The 12,008-nt window shown below is 41.6% G+C and overlaps 1 protein-coding gene across 2 annotated transcripts in view; it reads left to right on the top strand.

Annotated features, from left to right (window-relative positions):
• gria4a (glutamate receptor, ionotropic, AMPA 4a) overlaps nucleotides 1-12,008 on the top strand; it is a 132,573-nt gene that overhangs the window by 101,951 nt on the left and 18,614 nt on the right. For both annotated transcript variants that reach the window (XM_030066832.1, XM_030066833.1), the window contains exon 14: nucleotides 8,564-8,762. In XM_030066832.1, coding sequence (XP_029922692.1) covers nucleotides 8,564-8,762 — 199 coding nt within the window. The remainder of the gene's footprint in view (nucleotides 1-8,563; nucleotides 8,763-12,008) is intronic.

The following is a 12,008-nucleotide window of genomic DNA, read 5'->3' as shown; positions in this document are numbered from 1 at the left end:
TTGGTGAGGTCACACACTGATGTTGGTCGAGAAGGCCTGGCTCTCAGTCTCCGCTCTAATTCATCCCAAAGGTGTTCTATCGGGTTCAGGTCAGGACTCTGTGCAGGCCAGTCAAGTTCATCCACACCAGACTCTGTCATCCATGTCTTTATGGACCTTGCTTTGTGCACTGGTGCACAGTCATGTTGGAAGAGGAAGGGGCCCGCTCCAAACTGTTCCCACAAGGTTGGGAGCATGGAATTGTCCAAAATGTTTTGGTATCCTGAAGCATTCAAAGTTCCTTTCACTGGAACTAAGGGGCCAAGCCCAGCTCCTGAAAAACAACCCCACACCATAATTCCTCCTCCACCAAATTTCACAGTCGGCACAATGCAGTCTGAAATGTACCGTTCTCCTGGCAACCTCCAAACCCAGACTCGTCCATCAGATTGCCAGATGGAAAAGCGTGATTCATCACTCCAGAGAACGCGTCTCCACTGCTCTAGAGGCCAGTGGCGGCGTGCTTTACACCATTGCATCCGACACTTTGCATTGCACTTGGTGATGTGTGGCTTGGCTGCAGCTGCTCGGCCATGGAAACCCATTCCATGAAGCTCTCTGCGTACTGTACTTGGGCTAATCTGAAGGTCACATGAAGTTTGTAGCTCTGTAGCAATTGACTGTGCAGAAAGTCGGCGACCTCTTTGCACTATGCGCTTCAGCATCCGCTGACCCCTCTCCGTCACTTTACGTGGCCTACCACTTCGTGGCTGAGTTGCTGTTGTTCCCAAACGCTTCCATTTTGTTATAATAGAGCTGACAGTTGACTGTGGAATATTTAGGAGCGAGGAAATTTCACGACTGGATTTGTTGCACAGGTGGCATCCTATGACAGTTCCACGCTGGAATTCACTGAGCTCCTGAGAGCGGCCCATTCTTTCACAAATGTCTTGTTTCACAGTCTGCATGCCTGAGTGCTTGATTTTATACACCTGTGGCCAGGCCAAGTGATTAGGACACCTGATTCTGATCATTTGAATGGGTGAGCGAATACTTTTGGTAATATAGTGTATATACAGTACAGGCCAAAAGTTTGGACACACCTTCTCATTCAATGCGTTTTCTTTATTTTCATGACTATTTACATTGCAGATTCTCATTGAAGGCATCAAAACTATGAATGAACACGTGGAGTTATGTACTTAACAAAAAAAGGTGAAATAACTGAAAACATGTTTTATATTCTAGTTTCTTCAAAATAGCCACCCTTTGCTCTGATTACTGCTTTGCACACTCTTGGCATTCTCTCGATGAGCTTCAAGATGTAGTCACCTGAAATGGTTTTCCAACAGTCTTGAAGGAGTTCCCAGAGGTGTTTAGCACTTGTTGGCCCCTTTGCCTTCACTCTGCGGTCCAGCTCACCCCAAAGCATCTCGATTGCGTTCAGGTCCGATGACTGTGGAGGCCAGGTCATCTGCTGCAGCACTCCATCACTCTCCTTCTTGGTCAAATAGCCCTTACACAGCCTGGAGGTGTGTGTGGGGTCATTGTCCTGTTGAAAAATAAATGATCGTCCAACTAAACACAAACCGGATGGGATAGCATGTCGCTGCAGGATGCTGTGTTAGCCATGCTGGTTCAGTGTGCCTTCAATTTTGAATAAATCCCCAACAGTGTCACCAGCAAAACACCATCACACCTCCTCCTCCATGCTTCACAGTGGGAACCAGGCATGTGGAGTCCATCCGTTCACCTTTTCTGCGTCTCACAAAGACACGGCGGTTGGAACCAAAGATCTCAAATTTGGACTCATCAGACCAAAGCACAGATTTCCACTGGTCTAATGTCCATTCCTTGTGTTTCTTGGCCCAAACAAATCTCTTCTGCTTGTTGCCTCTCCTTAGCAGTGGTTTCCCAGCGGCTATTTGACCATGAAGGCCTGATTCGCGCAGTCTCCTCTTAACAGTTGTTCTAGAGATGGGTCTTCTGCTAGAACTCTGTGTGGCATTTATTTGGTCTCTGATCTGAGCTGCGGTTAACTTGCGATTTCTGAGGCTGGCGACTCGGATGAACTTGTCCTCAGAAGCAGAGGTGACTCTTGGTCTTCCTTTCCTGGGTCGGTCCTCATGTGTGCCAGTTTCGTTGTAGCGCTTGATGGTTTTTGCGACTCCACTTGGGGACACATTTAAAGTTTTTGCAATTTTCCGGACTGACTGACCTTCATTTCTTAAAGTAATGATGGCCACTCGTTTTTCTTTAGTTAGCTGATTGGTTCTTGCCATAATATGAATTTTAACAGTTGTCCAATAGGGCTGTCGGCTGTGTAGTAACCTGACTTCTGCACAACACAACTGATGGTCCCAACCCCATTGATAAAGCAAGAAATTCCACTTATTAACCCTGATAAGGCACACCTGTGAAGTGAAAACCATTTCAGGTGACTACCTCTTGAAGCTCATCGAGAGAATGCCAAGAGTGTGCAAAGCAGTAATCAGAGCACAGGGTGGCTATCCACATGTAGAGAGCACATGTGGATAGCCACATGTGTTCTCCACATGTGTTCATTCATAGTTTTGATGCCTTCAGTGAGAATCTACAATGTAAATAGTCATGAAAATAAAGAAAACGCATTGAATGAGAAGGTGTGTCCAAACTTTTGGCCTGTACTGTATATATATTGATCAGCTGGTGTACTTGGCATCTACTGCTGTGTGAACTTGCACTGCTGTGGATAAAATTATGGACTAGGGATATTAATTTGCAAATATCTCTACTTTTATTATAGTTTACATTACATGGCAGTTTTTCTGTGGCACTAAAGTCATTAATAAAAAACAAACAAACAAACAAAAAAAGACTCGGTGTTGCAGGCTATGCAATGGCAATTAATAAATACAGGGGTTGGGTCTTGTTGTTTGGGATCTAGTGCCCAGGGATGTTTCAACAGTGGTGTCCAATGTGCCCTCACCTTTTTTAACCTCAAGTGTCTCTGATTGCTCCTATGTGTTTAATACAGATATCATAACATTATGGGTCACAGACACCAGCAACACACCAGCCTGGCTTATCATGAGCTCACTTCATCTCTCCAGCTGTGTCCCATCACTGATTAATCCAAAATACTCTCCAGTAATCACATCAGAAAGTATCTATGGACACATGCTCACCTTAATTTGCGCCCGTGTATTTAATAAAGAAGAGCTAGACAAGCATTTTGGTGTCTATGAGCACAGCATTTATACAGTTTGGGACGATCACAATATATACAAACCAACCACAACCACAATACACTCCACTCCGATTAGCTGATGAACTAATAGTGTGAATTTATGCTGTGGTTGAGAAAATTTAGGAACCTAAAACCATAAATCATCCTTACACGAGTGCTGGCCACTGTGAACTACGTGTAATAACTGAAAACAGAGACTGTGTTAGCATCTGCAAAGCAAAGCAAAGTTAGCATCTGTTAAAAGCCTTGGGAGAGGGGAGGTTATCACGAACACAATCTGTCATGTAACTGAATCATCTGTTCTTTAACCCTCACACGTCCACTTTAAATGTGTTAGTGGTTGAGACATAACAACAGTTTCCCTACAAGAGAGCTAAAGCCCACCCAGTCCTGCTGGAATGAATTACTGTTGAAAATGCCCTTAAAACTTAATTTTATTACCAGTTATTAACTTTTAGGAACTCTCAAATCTTGGTGCATGATGAACTGTCTTAATGAGGCAGATTACTCAAGACTCCAATGTAAAATATTATTTTGTGCACAGGTTTCCTCATAGTAGATGGGTTTAGTAATGTGTGTCTAACGCCTTTTATTCTAACCTACAGTACCGCTGGCTCCCCCAGAAATGAAAAAAAAAAAAAAAAAAAAACATTGTATGCTTTCCTAATTGGCCCCAAACACTGCCAGCTTCTGTCTACTATGCATCGTAAATCAATAATCCATATTTTTCTCTGCTATTTATGAATTACAATATTTGAACTCACTTTGGAACAAGACTTTGGTGCTTTGGTTTATTTGAAGTAAATTAACACTGCCAGAAACTGCTGACAAAGCTGTGAAGATTTTCTCAACAGACAAGCCTATTGATAGATTGATTGATTGATTGATTGACTGACTGACTGATTTTAACAGGTAGCCCTCTTTCACTCAGTCCTCCTCGTTTGCCTTTGCCTGTTTCTTATGCCCTCCACTTAAATCACGCTCCGGCTCCATCACATTAGATTATAATGTTGTCACAGCTCGTTTACCAGCTAACCAATCAGACTGCATGCCCTTGACGGCCTCGCTGGGAGACCCTGTAGATCTTTCATAGATGAGTTTGTAAATACTCATCATCCACATTCTCCCCCTCCTCATCATCATTATCTTCAGCACAAGAAAACAAAATGCATCAGGATCAGCACAATGATTGAATTTTTCATCTTTATCGTCACATTATTATTATATGATCACTATCATCATCTCCACCATCATCAACAACAACAGCATGATAGTGTAAAATGAATGCTTTGAGGCTGTTTTTTTGAGTGCCTTCTTGCCTGATGCTTTTGAATTGAGTTAACAGCATGATGAATACACATTTTACTCTTCCAGTCCACCACTGTGATTTATCTGAATAAGAGAAATTGTCTCCATTGTCATCCTAATAAGTATAAAACCAAACCCAAACTCTCTCTCGGGAGAATCTATCACGCTATATCATGCGACTTCCATTAATTCACATAAACAGATCAATGCCTTCAGGACGCACACTATCAATTCGCATTTGTATGTGTGTGTGTGTGTGTGTGTGTGTGTGTGTGTGTGTGTGTGTGTGTGTATGTGTGTGTGTATGTACATTTGTGAGGATTAAGCTGTGTGCTGGTTTCTGAACAGCAGGAGGGTGCAGAGCTGCTCCAAAAGGTGACAATTTATGCCAAGTCAGGCGTCACTGCATCTCTCAGCTATCTCACTTCTGTTTTCGCTCTCTCTCTCTCTCTCTCTCTCTCTCTCTCTCTCTCTCACTGTCTCCCACTCTCTCTCTCTCTCGCACACACAAGACCTAGCCCTCCCTAAAAATAACTCACATATCACTGCTTTCACATGAAAATCTGCTATCAACAAAAAGGCACTTTTAAAAAGAAATTAAAGAGGGCCTCATTTCCACATTGAGTACAGAAAGATATGAAAATCATCTAAATGGCAGTTATCTCTAGCTTCAGCAGTTCAGTCTGGATTTGTGTACAAGGCAGACCGGAAACAGGATCCATTTGCAGATTACTAAGGGCCCTGTGTGGGGAATATTATGTCTTGCAACTTTAAAATGACTGTACATTAATTTTTAATTTAGCCACGCTGCCCTAGCACCATTAGAGATAGGCATGATCTGTCTTTTCTCATTAATTTCACACATTCCGAATTTTATCCTGATTTCTCACATTTGAAAGGTTAAATCTGTGTTTGCCTAAGTTTCCGATTTTGACTCTACCTCTGACAGTAAGAAGTTTTTCTTTTATCTTTTATCATCAAAAAAGATGCCAATACAATAAAAAATAAATACCATAAAACTTTAATTAAAAGCCAACTCCCAATTAAAGACCAAGTCTCTTTAATTTGCCACGTATGGCCACACATTTTGCAAAATAAACACCAGCCCCTAATAGAAGCAGGGTTACATCAAACATTGAAATCAAAAAACTGTTGTGGTGCATCAGGGTTGTTGACAAACTACGGAGCAGCAACAGCTTGGCCTGCTGGTGAAAAGCTCTTTTCCCTGGGCAGCAGCTGTGGGTTTTCCCGTCACATCCTGCTGACTTCCCCAGGATACAATCAGCATTACAGTTTATAATTGTCAAATCGAACCCTATTGATGTAATTATTCCAACAGGTTTGAAGGGTTGAGCTCTGTGCTGCAGACAGCGGGCAGGCAGGGTCACACGCTGCCAGAGTGTGGGTCTGATGTGTAATAATGTGAAACAGAGAGAACAAGAAAAAATAAAAATGATTATGATTTTTGATTACGGTTTTTAGCTTTTGCTGAGCAAGAATTTTGTGCAAACGGAAATGACAGCAGGTCCCAAATACACACAGGTCCCAAATATGGGCCAGTTGCTTCTGATTATTACTGCAAAGCAAATAGAATCGTGGACTACTAATTGAAGTTTTATAGTATTTACAATAATATATAATATAATATAATCTTTGGGCTCAATTCCCCTACATTTTCTTACAAAGTTCTTTTACATGTATATAGCCATACAATAAAAAAACTATTTTTTTTATATTGCACACAACATTAAAATAGCTGTTTTGACCTTTCTTTATCATCATTTTCATGTTACGTATAAACCAATAACAGTATTCTTCTTTGCTATGTAAACATTCACTATGCAAAACTGCAGAGTGCTGACTGAAGTGAGGATCTATAACACTCAATGAAAATACAATTGTAATTTGAAGGTTTAGTCTACACAGTTCTTGTCATTGGGCTGAATTCAGGTGTTTCATCCGGTCACATTGCCAAAGGTGTATAAAATCAAGCACCTAGACATGCAGTCTGCCCTGACAAACAACTGTGAAAGAATGGGTCTGTAATAGTAACGTAACAGTATGCCACCGTCGCAACAAGTCAGTTGGTGAAATTTCTTTCCTTCTAGATATTCAGCTATTACCTGTAAGTGGTATTATTGCAAAGTGGAAGTGTTTAGGAACCACAGCAAATCAGCCACCAAGTGGCAGACCACGTAAAGTTACATAGCGGGGTCGCCGAGCACTGAGGCTCATAACGCATAAAAGTGGCCAACGCTCTGCTGACTCAAGAAATGCAGAGCTCCAAACCTCCTCTGCCATTACCATTTGCACAAAAACTGAGTGCCGGGAGCTTCATGGCATGGGTTTCCATGGCCAAGAAGCTGCATGCAAGCATTACATCATCAAGCACAAGCCAAGCAATGGATGGAGCAGTGTAAAGCACGCCGCCTCTGAACTCTGGAGCAGTGGAAACGCGTTCTGTGGAGTGACAAATCACGTTTCTTTATCTGGTGGTCTGATGGATGAGTCTGGGTTTGGTGAATGCCAGGAGAACGTTCCCTGCCTGACTGCACTGTGCTGACTGTAAAGTTTGGTGGAGGAGGGATAATGCTATGGGCTTGTTTTTCTTGGGTCAGCCGCAGCCCCTTAGTTCCTGCTGAAGGGAAATCTTAATGCTTCAGCTCACCAAGACATTTTAGATAATTCTCTGCTTCCAGCTTTGTGGGGACAGTTTGGGGAAGGCCCTTTTCTGTCCCAGTATGACTGAGCCCCAGTGCCTCCACTCTTCCCAGAAGAGGGGAGGCTGTTATAGCTGCAGCTTAAATTGACCCTCAACAGTTTTGCATAGTGGACCTTTAAAATTATGTTCCAACTACAGCAATAAAGGTGCATCACTCTTGTAACATGACATCTTCATAATAATGTGACTTGATAGTGAAATAGTTGATAGTGATGGTCAAAAAGTTCAGTAGTTACCCATCCTTATATTTCCAGTAGGTACTGAGTAACCTGACCCAATGATCCATGATCCAGATGAAAAAAAAAACGCTACTTGTTTTATGTGTTGCCCAGTAAAGACAGGGAAATGTGTTAACCTCAGAAATAAAAATAGGCTGGATGAGCAGTGCAGTTTTTCTTTCTCTTTGGCTGCAATGGGTCTTCATATACTTTAAAGAAAACTGAATAACTGTAAACAGTGTCTCTCAGGACGGTAGAGCATGAAGTTATTTTGTTACCGCTTAACATCTTTGGAATACACAGGCACTTTATTGGCTGCTGCACTTAACATTTTTCTACTGCGCACCTTCTCTGTCATTCTGTCTCTCCTCTAACTTGTGCTCGCTCTCCTCCTAGAACCTCAATGAAAACAAGAGCATGCAAACAAAATGAATTGCCACAGCCATTTACTTTGATGCTCCCGTTCACAATAGGTAGATAAAGAGAGTAAACATGGAGAGAGAGCGGAAGAGAGAGGGAGGATGAGAGGCAGCAAGAATGAGAGAGACGGAGCAGCGCCCAGATTACAATCTGTTTCATGTAGCCTTTGTTATTGTTTGTGTTGAATTGGTTTTGAAGGTTGAAAGATAATTACTTTGGCAATGCTTTCATGGTCGTGCCAGTGGCGCCTGAAATTCCTTGCAAAAACACTGCATGTTGTGATGCACATCTCTCATCCAGGAACTAACTTTAACTATGTTTTGTCTTTCCTTGCTTTTTTCCCTCAAATCTCTTTCTCTCTGTCTTACCTCACTTTCAACTTCTCTTCTTAATCTTTGCGGTCATTTTTTCCATCATTTCCCAATCATGCCTCTGATCCTCTTCCTCATATGCTCCTCATACTTTTCATCCCTTCCTCAATCCCCCTCACACATCTTCTCTTGTCTACCTCATTTCCTCCACGATCCTCTTTATCCAACTCGTCCTTGTCCACCCCCCCTTCCCTCTGCCTCTTTCTTTCTCCATGGCACACGTTTGTTCTTATTCCTCACTCACCCATCTTCCTCTTACTCTTTCCATCCCATCTTTCGTCTCACCCTCCCTTGCCCTTCTCCTTCCTCTTTCCAGGTCTCTGTCAGGACGTATTGTTGGCGGCGTGTGGTGGTTCTTCACCCTCATCATCATCTCCTCCTACACAGCCAACCTGGCTGCCTTCCTCACTGTGGAGAGGATGGTCTCTCCCATAGAGAGTGCAGAAGACCTGGCCAAACAGACAGAGATAGCCTATGGGACACTGGACTCTGGATCTACTAAAGAATTCTTCAGGGTAAGGACCTCCCAACACATTCATTTACTTGATTGCGTCTTCCTTTGGTTCAACCTTATTCATGTTTTATTTGGATGTTTGTTTTTGAGCCTCGGTTTGCAAAATATATTGGAGGGAATGGAGAGATGACTGAAAGTCAGGGTAAGTCAGGGTAAGACATTGTTTTGTCATGAAGCACATTTAAAAATAAAGTCTGTGGTGTAAGTAAAAGTGCAAAAACCAGGTTGGAAACAGACAAATACAGTACGATTAATAGACCAGTAAAGGATAAAGCATAAAGCTACACTGTAAGGAATTTCACTGTAAAATAACAGTAAAATACTGGCAGCAGGGACGCCAGTATTTTACTGTTATTTTACAATCAATCTACTGTTATTTATTTTAACAGTATATTACCGTATTTTGGATTACAGTATATGATTGTAGGATAACGGTGGGTGTTATGGTAATTTTACAGCGCATCTACCATCATTTATCTAACAGTATAATACCGTTTTTTGGAGTACCTACAGCAAATGACAGTAGGATTACAGGGTTATAGTAATTTTACAGCGCATCTACCGTAATTTATCAAACAGTATAATTCCGTTTTTTGGATAACAGTAGGCTACATGACAGTAAAATGGTAAATGGACTGTATTTCTATAGCGCTTTTCTAGGCTACTTACCACTCAAAGCGCTTTACACTGTTTTGCCTTATATTCACCCATTCACACACTGATGGCAGAGGCTGCCATGCAAGGCGCCTAACTGTCCATCAGGACAGAGTCAGTATCTTGCTCAAGGACACTTCGACACATTCTGTAGAAGCTGGGGATTGAACCGGGAACCCTCTGGTTAGCGGACGACCGCTCTACCTCCTGAGCCACGCCACCGGATAGCTATGAAACATGGTAATTTTATAGTATATGGCAGTGTGTTAAGCTAGCGGAGGACACGGAGAAGCAGCGTAGCACGGAGTGAACAGTGTGATTACTCACTCTGACGCTGTTTTCAAGAACCAAGAACCAGAACTGACAAAGAAGAACACTCACTCTAACACCGTTTTCCAGAAAGTCACGTGCAGGAATAGCCAGTTAGGCTAGGCTACATCTTGTCACTCAAAAATGAGGAGTTTGATCAATAAAGAAGTGCTTTCATCAAAAAAAGAAAAGAAACATAAGCCCACAATCATCAGTAAGATGCTGAAAGATAGTGACTGGACTTGAGAAGGGATCATACAGCAGCGCCAGTCTCCACTGCTTGACAGAAAATACTGTTTAATGCTGTTAAATTACAGTTTGTTATTGTTAACAGAGCATTAAATGTTAATTTACATGTAAGCATGAATAATTAACAGTATTTTACAATAATTATAAAATACAGTAAGATACTGTTGTAATTTACAGCAATTCATTACAAATACTGTTTTATGCTGTTAAATTACAGTTATCTACTGTTATTGTTAACTGACCGATTTTACTGTTAATTTACATGTGAGGGATGACTATTTAACAGTATTTTCAATTATTGTAAAATACAGTAGGATACTGTTGTAAATCCACTGTAAAAAAAAAAAAACAGTAATTTGTTACAGTGTAGGTTTTGAGATGGATTTTAAAAGTGTTGAAGGTTGGGGCCAAGCTGATACAACCTGGGAGCCTCCTCCACAGACTAGCCACTGCAGTGTCAAACATCCGATTTCCCTTAAGCTTCATGAGACCGTGCAACAGCTAAGACATCTCTATCAGATGACCAAAGAGGCCTGACCTCTGCCACCCTGCTGACCCTGCTAAAGCAAGCTTTGTTCATACCCATAGAACTTTTTATGCCTTTTACATTCTGGTCAAGAATGCAACTAGAGGTGCATGTAGCACATATCAAGGCTAACCACAGCAGCCCAGGCTCAATTCTGAGCTGAGCCCTGCATGTCACCACCCCCCCTCTCCTGCCCTTCCTGTCCCTCTCCACTGTCACCATCAAATAAAGGGAAATGTCAAAAAAAAAAAAAAAAAAAAACTTAAAAATAATAATAATTATGATGCAAGAAGAGGTCTGCGTGGGCCGGGTTTATTAAGACTGCATCTGCCTGCACCCACACTGTATTTGTTACACCCACCTGCTGATTTTTGAATCCTAATTGGACAGCCTCATAAAATATTTTCTGTAATGCTCAGTGTTATTAGACTAGACTTCACAAGATATTTTGTGGTCTCTCCTCTGCAGCTGACACATGGATAGCTGACATAGCAAACAGTGATTTTATTCTGTTCAGTCTGCACCTGGACCATCCCATCCAATGTTACACTCCATAGTCAAGTCAAGTCAAGTCAAGTCTATTTTTATTTATATAGCCCAATATTACAAATTTGTCTCAAGGGGCTTTACAGGAATACAACATACTCTGTCCTTAGACCCTCACATCAGATGAGGAACAACTCCCTAAAAAATAACATTTAACAGGGAGAAAAAAGGCTGTATGCAGCCTTAGAAAACAAACTCACACTGCCAAAATGTATTGGAGGTTTTACTGTGGGCAGGCCACACTGTGCACACTTCTTGTCCCAAGGTGTCCAAAGATATCAAATATGTAGTGCTAAATTACAAGGAAATGCATTAGACATCTAGATTTTTTTTGATGTGATGTAAGGCCATAAAAATGTCATGGTTTGAATATTTCACACAGTGCTAGCAATCTGTAATGGAACGTGAATGGACAGAGTGTACATTATGTGATGATGCTGTAAAGGATGGAAGAACGTTTTATCCATCTTTGAATCTACTTACGCAGCAAGGGGCTAAGGGTTGAGAAGTGACAAGCAATATAATCTCAAAGTCAATTCTGAATCAAATAGGGAGTCACTGAAGTGAAGCAAGGATGGGGATTATGTGCCAAACGACAGCAGTCTGTATTAGCTGTAGGCGGGACAAGGACGAGTGACTAATGACAGTGTAAATAGAGTTACAATAGTTCAGGTGGGAAGAGATGAATGCGTGGATGACTTTCTCCAGATCGTGGACAGAGAGAAAGGATTTAATTTTGGAGGTGGCCCTAAGCTGAGAAAAGCTGGCTTTCACTGCCGAGTTGATTTGTTTGTCAAACTAAAAAGCTGAAATCAAACATCATGCCAAGAGTTTTGGAGGAAGAATTTGTACCAGAAAACTAATTGGTAATTTATGATTGTGTGTCTTTTGAGATACACTGAGTTGCAAGGGTAGAGAGCCACATAGTTTTACAGTATACCTGCAGTTTTTGACTGAAAATGG

The sequence above is a fragment of the Myripristis murdjan genome, chromosome 13 (assembly GCF_902150065.1).
Source record: "Myripristis murdjan chromosome 13, fMyrMur1.1, whole genome shotgun sequence".
NCBI classification, from domain to species: domain Eukaryota; kingdom Metazoa; phylum Chordata; class Actinopteri; order Holocentriformes; family Holocentridae; genus Myripristis; species Myripristis murdjan.
This window is presented reverse-complemented; position numbering and strand designations above follow the sequence as displayed.